General features: G+C 43.7%; 1 protein-coding gene across 9 annotated transcripts in view; it reads right to left on the reverse strand.

The window, feature by feature from the left end:
- The window catches only part of DLG2 (discs large MAGUK scaffold protein 2), a 1,610,676-nt gene that overhangs the window by 494,379 nt on the left and 1,100,854 nt on the right, over positions 1–15,443 (reverse strand). For all 9 annotated transcript variants that reach the window (XM_075337519.1, XM_075337521.1, XM_075337520.1 and 6 more), the window contains 4 exons: positions 10,402–10,571; positions 7,690–7,826; positions 6,693–6,837; positions 2,988–3,129 (listed from right to left, as the gene is read on the reverse strand). In XM_075337519.1, the coding sequence (XP_075193634.1) occupies positions 2,988–3,129; positions 6,693–6,837; positions 7,690–7,826; positions 10,402–10,571 (594 nt within the window). The remainder of the gene's footprint in view (positions 1–2,987; positions 3,130–6,692; positions 6,838–7,689; positions 7,827–10,401; positions 10,572–15,443) is intronic.

Here is a 15,443-nt window from a genome sequence, read left to right on the forward strand (position 1 = left end):
CAAGGGTGAGATAAAACCCTTACTAGCATGTCTGCAGCATGATCTGTCTGTGTCCCCCTGCTCTATAGACTTCAGTAATCTTTGTAATCTGATCCCTTAGTGAGTTGACGGTTCATCTTTGTAGTTGTGATTCCAGATATGAGGTGAGCTAAAACACTTAGTAACAAATCTGCAGCATGATCTGTCCGTGTCTCCCTCCTTCCTCTCCTCTTTATAGACTTTAATAATCTTTGTAATATGATTCCTCAGTGAGTTGACAGGCCATCTTTGCAGTTTTTAATTGCACTTGTGAATTCAGCTCTAAGGTGAGATAGAACACTTACTAGCATATTTACTTCTCCTCTCAATACACTTCAAATAATCTTTATAGACTTTAATAATCTTTGTAATATGATCCCTCAGTGAGTTAACAGTCTATCTTTGTAGTTTCTACTTGTGAGCTCAGCTTTGGGGTGAGATAAAACACTTACTAACAAATCTGCAACATGATCTGTCTGTGTCTCCCTGCTCTATAGACTTCAGTAATTTTTGTAATCTGATCCCTTAGTGAGTTGAAGGTCCATCTTTGTAGTTGTGGGTCCAGCTCTAAGGTGAGCTAAAACACTTACTAGCAAATCTGCAGCATGATCTGCCTGTGTCTCCCTCCCCTCTTTATAGACTTTAATAATCCTTGTAATCTGTAATCTGATCCCTCGGTGAGTTGACAGTCCATCTTTGTAGTTTGTAGTTGTGAGCTCATCTTTGGGGTAAGATACAACACTTGCTAGCAAATCTGCAGCATGATCTGTCTGTGTCTCCCTCCTTCCTCCCTGCTCTATAGACTTCAATAATCTTTGTAATCTGATCCCTGAGTGAGTTGTCAGTCTATCTTTGCAGTTTGTACTTCTAGTTGCTAGTTGTGAATCCAGTTGTGGGGTGAGATAAAACACTTACTAGCAAATATGCAACATGATCTGTATGCACCTCCCTCCTCCCTCCCCTCTTTGTAGACTTCAATAATCTTTGAAACCTGATCTCTCAGTGAGTTGACAGTCCATCTTTGCGGTTTGTAATTGTACTTGTGAGTTCAGCTCTTAGGTGAGATAAAACACTTACTAGCAAATATGCAACATGATCTGTCTGTGTCTACCTTCTCCTTCCCCTCTCTATACACTTAAAATAATCTTTGAAATCTGATCCTTCAGTGAATTAACAGTCCATCTTTGTAGATTGTAGTTGTGAGCCCAGCTCTGGGGTGAGATAAAAAACTTACTAACAAATCTGCAACATGATCTATCTGTGTCTTCCTCCTCCCTCCCTGTTCTATAGACTTCAGTAATTTTTGCAATCTAATCCATCAGTGAGTTGACAGTCCATCTTTGTAGTTTGTAGCTGTGAGCTCAGCTGTGGGGTGAGATAAAACACTTGCTAGCAAATCTGCAGCTCAGGGAAGAGATAAAACACTTACTAGCATGTCTGCAACATGATCTGTCTGTGTCTCCCTCCTCCCTGCGCTATGGACTTTAGTAATATTTGTAATCTGATTCCTTAGTGAGTTGACAGTCCATCTTTTTAGATTGTAGTTGTGAGTCCAGCTCAAGGGTGAGATAAAACACTTACTAGCATGTCTGCAGCATGATCTGTCTGTGTCTCCCTGGTCTATAGACTTCAGTAATCTTTGTAATCTGATCCCTTAGTGAGTTGACAGTTCATCTTTGTAGTTGTGAGTCCAGCTCTGAGGTGAGCTAAAACACTTACTAGCAAATCTGCAGCATGATCTGTCTTTGTCTCCCTCCCCTCTCTATAGACTTCAATAATCTTTGTAATCTGATCCCTCAGTGAGCTGACAGTCCATCTTTGTAGTTGTGAGTCCAGCTCTGAGGTGAGATAAAACACTTACTAGCAAATCTGCAGCATGATCTGTCTTTGTCTCCCTCCCCTCTCTATAGACTTCAATAATCTTTGTAATTTGATCCCTCAGTGAGCTGACAGTCCATCTTTGTAGTTGTGAGTCCAGCTCTGGGGTGAGATAAAACACTTACTAGCAAATCTGCAGCATGATCTGTCTATGTCTCCTTCCTCCCTCCCCTCTTTATAGACTTCAATTATCTTGTAATGTGATCCCTCAGTGAGCTGACAGTCCATCTTTGTAGTTGTGAGTCCAGCTCTGAGGTGAGATAAAACACTTACTAGCAAATCTGCAGCATGATCTGTCTTTGTCTCCCTCCCCTCTCTATAGACTTCAATAATCTTTGTAATCTGATCCCTCAGTGAGCTGACAGTCCATCTTTGTAGTTGTGAGTCCAGCTCTGGGGTGAGATAAAACACTTACTAGAAAAATAATTCATGCAAAAGCTTATTGAACATTTAAATCTAGGGATCCAAAATCTCTGGCCATTTTATTTCTCTTGGTTTCGGTACCAGGGGTTGAAAGCTACAGTTTCCTCAATCACAAAAAGGAAAATGGTAGCCAGTAACGTAAATATAAGTAAGGAGTCTTAAGAAAGAAACGGCAAATTTCCCAAAAACTCCCAAGTGATCCAAGTACAACACAGCCCCGTAAGGTAGGGGCGGACATGCCATTGGGGCCCAAGAGGTCAGGGGGCCACATCCACCTCCAAAGCCGCACACAAAAGGATGCGTTACGATGAGCTATTGGGCACACTACGCCGCCAGAGGCGCCCCCTTCCCGTGCCGTAAGAAATGGAGAGAAACGTTTCATACCCAAGCGCCATAAGCCACAATGAATTGACCATACACTGTCAGTAAAGGAGAAACTCAGGGTAAAGTTCCCGTATTTATTTCGGTAAGTTACAGCATTTCCCAGTCGGTAAAGCACAAAGAATGGTAAAGCTTGGAGCGCGTTCAGCAATTCCTCAAGTATAAGTCCAATGCAAAAAACCATCACAAATGTCACTGTCAATTTAAGGAGGCGTCCTGACAAAATGATACTGCTGCTATAAGGCTGCTCGTATTAGAAATAATAGATATGAAAGGCGTTTTCTGACCTGGTGTAGTCATCCTCCACAAGCATGTGCTTTGGGATTGGAGAGTATCTTCCCGGAGAGATTGGTGGCAATGAGCTCTTGTATTCCAAGGTGCCATTGTTTGCAGTGCTGAGGATGTGGCTCTCCAGAGGTGGCGAGTATGCTACAGAGTAGGAAAGGAAAGAGTTACAACAGGCCCCACGGCACGGCATCTAGAGCCCGGGGTGACATTGACTTATGGGGTATGTACCACCGAAAGGTGGCAGGAGAGGTTTAGCTTTCTTCCTCTTCGGGGAAAGCTAAATTGCATACCTTCTCTTCCCATGGTCAAGAAAGCTCCATACACCAGATTGGCAGTCTTCACAAGGAGAAATGATACCCGAGGGGTTATCTACTATGATCACTTATGGTGGACCAACATAGACCTTGCGCATCCCATTAATTACCAGATATGATCCAGGCCACAAAAACTTGAGTGAAGTTGTATAGACTTTGAAGGGGTTGTTCGAATGTTCTGATTGGTGGGTGTGCCAAAAAACAGATTTTTTTTTTTATTACCTGACATACAATGGAGTAGCAGCACAGGTGCCACTGCTCCTCTCATTGTCTATGAGATTCTTTGTAACACTTGGCAGCCCCACAGGGAATTAAAGGAGTGGTGGTCGAGCATTAGCACGATCACTCCATTCTGGATAAAAGTTCCCCACTGTTCTCCCTGTGGTCTGTTCTCCACTAATCGACAAGTTACCACTAGAGATGAAGATTGAGAGGACCCCAGTGGCGTACCACCAATACAGGCAGGCCACGCCACTGCTATGGGGTTCATGATCTGCGGGGTGCCCGGTGGCGACTGTCTACAGTGTCAGCACCAGCACTGGGTCCCCATCCAGGATTGCACTTTCAAGAGTATCGGCATCACAGACAGAGTGCAGTGCGCCTGCTCAGCATTGTCCCGCTTAGTCTGTGCTCTGACAGCTCAGCACAGTGGTGATGTCACTACTGCAAGCCACTGTGTAGAGATGTGCAGATCACAGACACAGCGGGCGAACGAGGAGCCACAGCAGGGGACCGAGGAGAGGTGAGTTTGTATTTATTCAGTACACGGTGGAGATGCATAATGCTATGTGGGAGTGTATAATACTATGTGGGGTGTATAATGGTATGTGGGATGCATAATGCTATCTGGGGCTGCATAATGCTATGTGGGAGGTGCAGACTGCTATGTGGGAAGTGCATAATGCTATGTGGGAGTGTATAATGATATGTGGGGGTGCATAATACTATGTGGGGCTGCACAATGCTATGTAGGGAGTGCATAATACTATGTGGGAGTGCATACTACTATGTGGGCTGCATAATGCTTTGTGGGTCAGCATTATGCTCTGTGGAGGGTGCATAATGCTATGGGGAGGGTGCATAATGCTATGTGGGACTGCATAATGCTATGTGGGAGGTGTATAATAGTATATGGTAGTACATAATACTATGTGGGGGTGTATAATACTATGTGGGGCAGCACAATGCTATGTGGTGCAGCACAATGCTATATGGAGGAATTTGGAGAGTGTATGATAGTATGTGGAGGCCTATGGGGTGCATTAGATGATATTGAGGACTGTGTGGGGTCCATTACTATATGAAGGACTTTGTGACTATGTGAGGCTCATTATAACATATGGAAGGCTTTGTGGGACCATTATAATATTTGGAGAGCTATGAGAGATCCTTTATACTTTATCTAGAGTTATATGAGGGCCACTATACTGTGTGAAGGTTTGTGAGGGGTCTATCATACTGTGTGGAGGGCTGTGTGGGGGCCATTATACTATTTGGAGAGAGATAGAAAGAGCCATTATACTGTATGTAGGCCCATTATACCGCATGGAGGGCTGTGTGGGGGTCACAGTTGGGGATCTAACTGTGTTGGGGGTCACCATTCATTGCTGGGGTAGTTGAAGGGGGTACAGTAGGGTCATCATAGTGTGTATATATGTGTGTGTGTGTGTGTGTGTGTGTGTGTGTGTGTGTATGTATGTATGTATGTATGTATGTGTGTGTGTGTGTGTGTGTGTGTGTGTGTGTGTATGTGTGTGTGTGTGAGAGGTCCAGTGGAAGAATTTACTGTCCTACAGTGTTTGTGGGGCACTTTTGTTGCCATCACACTTTATGGCTGAAATGAAAAGGGAAACTAGGGGCTTCAATAGGAGGAAAATTACTTTGTAAAGCTGTGAAATTTTCTCTTCTGTGATCCAGCCGAATATTTTTTATTTTTTTGGGGGGTTGGGGGGCAAATTAGCAATTCTGCTATGTGGCCCCTTGATTTCTATGTACGTTCCTGGTGGACCCGTTGACGTGTGGCTTTGGGGGGTTCAACCGGATTTTAGATAACGTTAATTTCGGGATCTGGTCACGACCCCATGGGAAGTTACTGATTGGGCAGTTGTGCTCTCCACCCACCTACAGCTAGCCATAAACAGAGCATGTATGGAGGAGGGATTTTTCGGAGTTTTTCTACATTCGATATCGCTAATTTTACCACCAGACATTGCAAGTGGCTCGCACTACGCTGAGCACTGAGTGTACCCGAGCACAGCGATGCTCGATCAAGTGGTTAGCATGCATAACGCACCTAAACTTCAAGCTCAAACACATTATCTTGTAAGTTCGGTACAAACCCCAAACTTTACCATACGGGTTCGCTCATCTCTTGTAGATAGGTGGTTACTTTTTACTAAATATGCCCATGTATGAAATAACCTTAAAAAAATACATTTTAAAGGGAACCTGTTACCAGGTTTTCCCCATACAAAGTGCAGCCACCACCTTTAAAGCCTCTTTTCCGGTACACTAGAATGCTGTACAAAAGTTCTCAATTGCCTCTGCAGATCCCCTTTTATTATACCCAAATACGGCAAAGGTCCAGTTCGATGGGCGTCTCTGGGCTTGATCGGGCGTTTCCTCTCTTCCTACAATGGTTGTCCGCCAGCTTGCTTCATGTAAATGACGCGTCCACATAGTGTCCGTCAATCATGCTTCCTGCACTAGTGTACTCCTCTCTGCTCTGTCAAGGGAATAGCAAAGTGCTGTAGTGCTCATGCGCCGGATATACTTCTGGGTCATTTCGGCGCATGCAAACTACAGAAATTTGCCCTGTCCTTGGCAGGGCAGAAAGAAGTGAACTTGCGCAGGAATGCGATTGTGGGACACTTTGTGAATGACGTAGGATCTGTTATCCACATGAAGAAAACTGAGGATGACCATTGTAGGAAGAGGGGAGGCGTCGGATCAAGATCTGAGATGCCCAGAGGACCAGACCGTGCCATCTGTTGGTTTCATAAAAGATTTTTTGGGGGATCTGGACAGGGAATTGGGGACCTAACTAGGCTGGACACACATCATTGACAAATACGATGTGCATCAAATCCCATGTGGAGACCATAGAGAGCGAGTGGAGGACCAGGCGGGGATAAGCAGAGGACCAGGCAGAGAGCTGCATAGGCAGGAAAGGTGAGGGGTCATGGGAGTATAATATTTTAGTATTTTTTAAACACTCCATTGAATTTCTCAGCCAAATTTGAGCTAATCTCCTTAATTTCGGGAGGTTTTCTCATCTCTACCGGCAAGCAAATTTCAAACCATGCCCTGTGCCGAATGGTGCCTAACAGAAATCAAACTAAATTGTCCAATGTGAGGCGATTCCAACTTCGTAAGCGCATCGGTACTTACAGTGAGTGATATCAGGAGGCCCATACGGATCTGTCATGTATATTGTTGTGGGTTTTCCCACTTTCAGGTAAACTACGTCAGACGTGTTCTTCAAAATCGCTACAGCTTCCTCATGAGTGACTTCTTCTAAACTGTAATTATTTACCTGAAAAGAAAAAAAATCACAGAGAGTCACCAAGGAAAAATGGTGGCGTCCATATGTGGTATGGGTAAATTGAACTTTAAAGGGGTTTAAAAAAAAATAAAAAAGTAAGACCCTAGTAGGGAATCATAAAGTAGTGGTGGACGTTCCCCATTGAGGAACCTCAAGGATTAGACAGCAGCTAAAAAAAGAATCCATTACTTTTGAGCATCGAGGTATATCTATGTATTGACTTAGGGGGCTTGGGTGAGTCTATTTGTTTAGCCAATCTCGTGTAGGAATGAACTTAGGTGGTCTTGGGATTCTATTTATGAAGTCTGTATAATTTTATGGGGTCTTGTCTGGGTTTTATTTATTTAGAAGGTCTGTTCTTGTTTAGTGGGGTCTAGTTTGGGATCTGTAATTTATTGAGGGTGTCCAGATCTCTATTAAGGGATTATGATGTCTGTATCTGCTTACAGGTCTGGTCTTGGTTCTGTATCTGTTTAGTTGTTTTGGTCACAGAATTTCCCTGATGTTGGCTCTAATTTATTGACATTATTGGCTATATTACTCTCCTACGATAGGGTAGTGGATACTCAGGGTAGTGATCCTAAAACTATGGCTCTCAGCTATGTAGATGTTCCAGATATGGAGTTGGAGAGACACAGGTTAGAGACCACTCGTTAAAAAAACAAATTGAAATGTTTTTAGACTGATTGGGGAAGAGGAGACACAGTTAGATCTCCTATGAGTAGTCTTAGTCTTGACGACCTCTACTGGTCAACGGGCACCCAATGTTTCATTGGTCATTTTTTAGTGAAGGCATGGATTTGACGAGTGTCAGATTGAAGGGGGTTCACTAGGTTCTCTCACCATAAGTAACCTATCCCCCACTTGTAGTCGTCCATCTTTTTGTGCTGCTCCTCCTTCGATAATTTTGGTTACATAAATGCTGTTGTCTCCGGGAATGTGTTGATTTCCGACTCCTCCAGCAATACTGAAACCCAAACCTGGAGAGAACCGGGAAGAAAACACCATTTGTGAACAATCAAAGGTTAGAGTGGAAGACTCATAAAGGCAACCTCTTATCCTACACAATATGAAAATATCATCAAAGAGAAGGGTCTCACATTCCAGACACCGGGTGATAATTGTCCAGTTTCTACTTCTGAGTATTATATTTTAATCCTCCATCGGGTACCAGAGACAGGCTTTTAAATTTAGTGCTAATTTTGATGGTATTTACCAAGGGAGTGTGGTTCTGTCACGCTAGGTAGGTGGAAGAACCAAGCGAATGGCAAAAGGGAAGGTAAACCCTGCATCTAGGGAAGGGGGAGTTGCTGACCCCTGATTGAACCTACCGCTGGTCCGTAGGGTTCCTCACCACCCTAGATAGGTTCCGCACCTATGCGCCAAGCCGGATACCTGACTCTAGGTATCCCTAGTGCTGGGCCCTAAATAGGGAATGGATGGGATGAGCTCTTCGTCAACCTCACTAAACACTAAAGAAGACACAAGGTGGACACAGGGGGAAAGTGCATGAACTACTACTTATCTAAAGATGACTCAAGTAGAAGTTCAGAAAAGTTTCATCAACAATACCACAGATTAGTGCAAGCTGCCTGCTTGCATCCAAAGCTTGAATGTCCTGAATAATATTACCAGCACCAGTCAAGTGAAAATGATAGTATTTAAACCCAAGAGGAAATACAAATGACAAGCAGCTGAAGGAAAGACTGGCTCCACCGGGTCTTAAAGGTAAAAGGATAGATACCAGAACACTCAATAGTGACAGCAGGAACAATAGAAAGTCAGGGAGCATTCTGCACAGCCAAACGCTGTGAGCTTCTATTGCCGGACACCACAGGACTGGCTGTCACACCCATAACAGGTTCACAGAGTAATTATGCAGCACAGCCTATGCACACACCCCAGAGGATCCTGAGTGCCACGCCCCCTTAGAAAATAGCATACAAATTAGCACTAAATGAAAAGGCCAATATTTCTTGACCCGTAAGGTGAATTTTAACAAAATAACACTTAGAGGAGGAGTCTGAATAAGGCAAAAGCACTTTTTGCCTGGTGATAGGTCCTCTTTAAATTATTATTATAGTGCCATTTATTCCATGGTGCTTTACATGTGAAAAGGGTATACATAAAAACTAGTACAACAATCATGAAGAGTACAAAACAGACTGGTATAGGAGGAAAGAGGACCCTGCCCATGAGGGCTCACAGTCTACAGGGAATGGGTGATGGTACAATAGGTGAGGACAGAGCTGGTTGTGCAGTGGTGTACTGGACTGAGGGTTATTATAGGTTGTAGGCTTGTTGGAAGAGATGGGTCTTCAGGTTTCTAAGCTTTCCTTGGTAGGGGAGAGTCTGATATGCTGTGGTAGAGCGTTCCAGAGTAGGGGGGAGGCACGGGAGAAATCTTGTATGCGATTGTGGGAAGAGGAGATAAGAGAGGAGTAGAGGAGGAGATCTTGTGAGGATCTGAGGTTGCGTGGAGGTAGGTATCGGGAGACTAGGTCACAGATATAAGCAGGAGACAGGTTGTGGATGGCTTTGTATGTCATGGTTAATGTTTTGAACTGAAGTCTTTGGGCAATGGGAAGCCAGTGAAGGGATTGGCAGAGAGGAGAAGCCGGGGAATAGCGGGGAGAAAGGTGGATTAAGCGGGCCGCAGAGTTTAGGATAGATTGGAGGGGTGCAAGAGCGTTGGAAGGGAGGCCAGAGAGCAGGAGGTTGCAGTAGTCAAGGCAGGAGAGGATGAGGGCATGTGCTAATGTTTTTGCTGATTCTTGGTTAAGGAAAGTTACAGATTAATACTAGATTTCCCCTGTAGTGGCCACTGACAGTATAATCCATGATTATTCCTAGCAATTACACAGATTGCTGGGATTTGCCAGATTAATGGACCATTGATTGAAATCTCCAAGCAGTGTTAAAGGGACAGACTACTGTTGCCTAATCCTTTTGGGTATTCATCGGATATGAACTTATGACATGCCTATATGGCATATTTACCTTTCAAGAAGATATGTCACTTGCCATGAATATGTTTTTGTATACTTAGGCATCTTTGTTTCCGAAATAAGACCTTATATGTCTATTTATTGGCCAAATGGGCATGGTCCTCAAGTCATTTTTTTTTAGTTTCTTCTTGAAGACCACACCTACTTGTCTAAAAAGATTAGGCTTATATACAAGTAATAGAAGGCCATATCTCAATAATGGAAAGACGCAGGGACAAAAGAAAAACAATGCCGAATTCAGAATAATTACATATTAAAGGCAAGTGACAGGTTCTTTTTGATGTTTTTCACCATCACATTCAAAACTACATCTCTTATAAGGCTGGATTCACATATAGTGGTAGCGTGGCACCCAACCAATCATTTTGGTCTGAACTGGCACACTTTTGCGGGGTGGATATTGGCCACATATGTTTTACAGATGAAAATATGTTGACTTGTAAAAACTCAGTGGTCATTGACTGGCCTACTACCGCTACATGTGATCCCAACCTCATAGTTTTAGGCAAAGTTACTATGAAATTATCAAGTCATGGTGAAAATTTACCTTTCGGCCCTTTAAAAAGTTTAATTTCTACAACAGTTTCCAAGATAGGTCTTCTCCTGCGGACGTAGAGGCGGACAATGGAACCGGCTTCTTTCAATGCTTCCACCGCTCGACTGTGCGACACTTCAGAAACATCCACTTCATTCACTCGGAGAATACAATCGTTGACCCTGGAAAAAAGCTGATATTTTAGTCATTGTTCTTCTCCAGGCCCTTCTTAATGGCAGAATGAACGTCCTTGCACTTTAGATATGCTCAGCGTTTCATCACATAGGCATTATATGAAATAAAAGATGTGATTGTATTGATACATTCTGTAGTGCACGGAAAGGACAAGGACGGTATATAAAATGCTGCAGTATAAAAGCTGCTACGTCTAATGAGCATATTCTGCGCAAAACATTGAAAGAAGTCACGTAAGTAAAAACAAGTCATGGACAAGGGAGTCTATGGGAATCTTACCGGCCCCATAACAACTGACAATCGGCCCCTCATCCCACTGATAACTGCGTCATCTGTACTGTGCCATTATTATTGTAGGACAGTAATATAGCCAATACTGTCATTAACTGAGATCCGACATCAGGGAAATTCTGTGGCCAAAACAACTAAACAGATACAGAACCAAGACCAGACCTGTAGGCATATACAGACATCATAACTCCTAAATAGAAATCTGGACCCCCTCAATAAATTACAGATCACAAACTAGACTACCTAAACAAAAACAGACCTCCTAAATAAATATAAACCCATACTAGACCCTATAAAATTATACAGAGTACAAACCTCATAAATACAGTCCCAAGACCACCTAAGTTCATTCCTACACGAAATTGGCTAAACAAATACAGACTCGCTCAAGCTGACTCCTAACCCTAACTAATACTAACCCTCAACATAACTACAAACCCCTAAACAAATATAGATACCAGACATACCTCGCCTCCCTAAACTAATACAGATGCCAGACTAGGCCCACTAAAGTAATACAGATACCAGACCCCTTAAACTAATAAAAACCTCAGACAAGACATCCTAAACTTAAACTTATTCAGACCTCAAATCAGAACCCCACTTTTAATCAACTTACAACCCCCAGGCCAGACCTCCAATACAGAACCCAGACAAGTCCTGTAAACTAATGCAGACCGCACATTAAGACTACTAAATCCATACTCTAGAAACTAATTTGGACCCCAAACCAGACCATGTAAAGTAATACAGATCTCAGACCAGACCCCCTAAACTAAAACAGACACCAGGGTAATCCCCTAAACTAATACAGAACTCAGACCAGACTACCGAAACTAATGTAGACTCTAGATCAGACTCCCTAAACCTATAAAGACCTTGGACTAGATAATGTAAACTAATACAGAGCCCCTAAATAAAAAAATATAGACTCCAGACCACCTTAAATAATACAGGCTGTAAGTAAGTACCGAATTCTGCCACCTTTGCAATGTCCATTACTGTGGTTTTCATTTCATGTTTCGGTTATACGACAATTCCAGAATCTTACAGGACAATCTTCTGATATGATAGATGACTTTTAAGCTGAGATTTTAAGAGGAACAGTTTGGCTATATTAGATCCTCAGCACTATATATTAAGAACAACATATAGAGCACATAAGATCTTCAATGGGTTAATAGAATTCGTAATGTGACCAGGATTCTAAATCACTCGACTGAAACTATGGCTGGCGGCAGCGTGTCACACTGATTTAGGCTGAACACATGTGACTCTCGAAGTTCAGCAGCAGCGTTCAGGCGCAGCTGATCCCCCAAACTGGGTCTCACCCACTCTACAGGACGCATCTGGCTCTCCATTCTCTGCCTTCAAACTTTTCTCTAGAAATTAATATATGGTACTTTAATCTGGAATCTGATAATCCATCTAGTCAATGTTGTTTCAATAAACTCTGGCTTATTTCAGCCCGAAATATCACTCCAAAGTGCCACCATTAGATGTGTCCATTCTGTCTAACTTACAGTTCAATGACTGTTGTCTTGTGTAAACTACCTCTAGCAGCACATAAACTGAGAGCGACTAAAGAGGTGGTGGGTTTTGTCTCTGTACAAGAAGTGGTAAAAGGCCTTTATCTACAGGAAGTGGGTATGGGTCTTTATCTCTCTACAGGAAGTGGCAGCATATCTTATCTCTTTATAAGAATGGGGCAGGTCTTTATCCCTCTACAGAAAGTGGGGGTGGGCTATTATCTAGCTACAGGAAGTGGGGATGGGCCTTTATCTCTCTACAGAAAGTGGGTACAGGTCTTTATCTCTCTACAGGAAGTGGGTGTAGGTCTTTATCCCTCTACAGGAAGTGTGGGGGCAGGTCTTTATCTCTCTACAGAAAGTGGGTGCAGGTCTTTATCTCTCTACAGGAAGTGGGTGTAGGTCTTTATCTCTCTACAGGAAGTGGGTGTAGGTCTTTATCTCTCTACAGGAAGTAGGGGCAGGTTTTTATCTCTCTACAGGAAGTGGATGCAGGTTTTCATCTCTCTACAGGAAGTGGGTGCAGGTTTTTATCTCTCTACAGGAAGTGGGTGCAGGTTTTTATCTCTCTACAGGAAGTGGGTGCAGGTCTTTATCCCTCTACAGGGAGTGGGTGTAGGTCTTTATCTCTCTACAGGGAGTGGGTGTAGGTCTTTATCTCTCTACAGAAAGTGGGGGTGGGCCTTTATCCCTCTACAGGAAGTGGGTGCAGGTCTTTATCCCTCTACAGGGAGTGGGTGTAGGTCTTTATCTCTCTACAGGGAGTGGGTGTAGGTCTTTATCTCTCTACAGAAAGTGGGGGTGGGCCTTTATCCCTCTACAGGAAGTGGGTGCAGGTCTTTATCTCTCTATAGGAATGAGGGCACATGTTTATCTCTCTGTAGGAATGGGGGAAGGTCTTTATCTCTCTACAGGAAGTGGGTGTAGGTCTTTATCCCTCTACAGGAAGTGTGGGGGCAGGTCTTTATCTCTCTACAGAAAGTGGGTGCAGGTCTTTATCTCTCTACAGGAAGTGGGTGTAGGTCTTTATCTCTCTACAGAAAGTGGGGGTGGGCCTTTATCCCTCTACAGGAAGTGGGTGCAGGTCTTTATCTCTCTATAGGAATGAGGGCACATGTTTATCTCTCTGTAGGAATGGGGGAAGGTATTTATCTCTCTACAGGAAGTGGGTGTAGGTCTTTATCCCTCTACAGGAAGTGTGGGGGCAGGTCTTTATCTCTCTACAGAAAGTGGGTGCAGGTCTTTATCTCTCTACAGGAAGTGGGTGTAGGTCTTTATCTCTCTACAGGAAGTGGGTGTAGGTCTTTATTTCTCTACAGGAAGTAGGGGCAGGTTTTTATCTCTCTACAGGAAGTGGGTGCAGGTTTTTATCTCTCTACAGGAAGTGGGTGCAGGTTTTTATCTCTCTACAGGAAGTGGGTGCAGGTTTTTATCTCTCTACAGGAAGTGAGTGCAGGTCTTTATCCCTCTACAGGGAGTGAGTGTAGGTCTTTATCTCTCTACAGGAAGTGGGTGCAGGTCTTTATCTCTCTACAGGAAGTGGGTGTAGGTCTTTATCTCTCTACAGAAAGTGGGGGTGGGCCTTTATCCCTCTACAGGAAGTGGGTGCAGGGCTTTATCTCTCTATAGGAATGAGGGCACATGTTTATCTCTCTGTAGGAATGGGGGAAGGTCTTTTTCTCTCTACAGGAAGTCAGGATGAGTCTTTATCCCGCTACAGGAAATTGAGGCAGACCTTTATTTCTCTACAGGAAGTAGAGAGTGGAAGGGGGCTTTTATCTCTCTACAAGAAATGGGGGAGAGTCTTTATTTCTTTATAGGAAGTAGGTACCGAGTTTTAACTCTCTATAGGAATGGTTGCAGGTCTTTATCTCTCTATAGGAATGGAGGCAGGTCTCTATCTCTCCAAAGGAAGTCAGGATGGGTCTTTATCCCTCTACAGGAAGTGGGTGGAGGTCTTTATTTCATTACAGCAAGTGGGGGCAGGTTTTTATTTAGAGGAAGTGGGGGAGGGCTTTTATCTCTCTACAGGAATTGTGCGTAGGTTTTGTGGGGGAGGGCTTTATCTCTCTACAAGAAGTCAGGATTTGTCTTTATCCCTCTACAGGAAGTGTGTGTAGGCCTTTATCACTCTCTATGAATGGGGTGGATCTTTATTTCTCTAAACAAAGATAAGGTTGGCCTTTATTGCTGTATAGCAATGGGCAGATCTTTAACTCTCTACAGAAAGATGGGGTGGATCTTTAGCTCTTTATTAGAATGAGGTGGAACTTTATCACTCTCTACAGGAAATAGAGTGGGTCTTTGTCTCTTTATGGGAAGTGGGGGAAGGTTTTTATCTCTCTACAGGAAGAGGAGGCGGGTCTTAGATCTCTACAGAAAGTAGGAGTGGGTATTTATTGTGCTACAGGAAGAGGAGTGGGGTCTTAGCTCTCTACATGAGGTAGTGGCAGATCTTTATTTTTCTACAGTAAATGTGGGTGGGTCTTTATCTCTTTACAGGAAGGGGAGGCAGGTCTTAGCTCTCTACAGGAAGTGGAGGCAGGTCTTAGCTCCCTACAGGAAGTAGAGGCAGGTCCTAGCTCTGTACAGGAAGTGGAGGCAGGTCTTAGCTCTCTACAGTAAGTGGAGGCAGGTCTTAGCTCTCTACAGGAAGTGGAGGCAGGTACTAGCTCTCTACAGGAAGTGGAGGCAGGTCTTAGCTCTCGACAGTAAGTGGAGGCAGGTCTTAGCTCCCTACAGGAAGTGGAGGTAAGTCCTAGCTCTCTACAGGAAGTGGAGGCAAGTCCTAGCTCTCTACAGGAAGTGGAGGCAGGTCTTAGCTCTCTACAGGAAGTGGAGGCAGGTCTTAGCTCTCTACAGGAAGTGGAGGCAGGTCTTAGCTCTCTACAGGAAGTGGAGGCAGGTACTAGCTCTCTACAGGAAGTGGAGGCAGGTCTTAGCTCTCTACAGGAAGTGGGAGTAAGTAATTTCCTCACTACAGCTTGACAGGATGGGTATTTCCTTCTCTGCAGGAAGTGGGGGCTGGTATTTACCCAT

This window comes from Anomaloglossus baeobatrachus, chromosome 2 (genome assembly GCF_048569485.1).
Source record: "Anomaloglossus baeobatrachus isolate aAnoBae1 chromosome 2, aAnoBae1.hap1, whole genome shotgun sequence".
In the NCBI taxonomy this organism is placed as follows: domain Eukaryota; kingdom Metazoa; phylum Chordata; class Amphibia; order Anura; family Aromobatidae; genus Anomaloglossus; species Anomaloglossus baeobatrachus.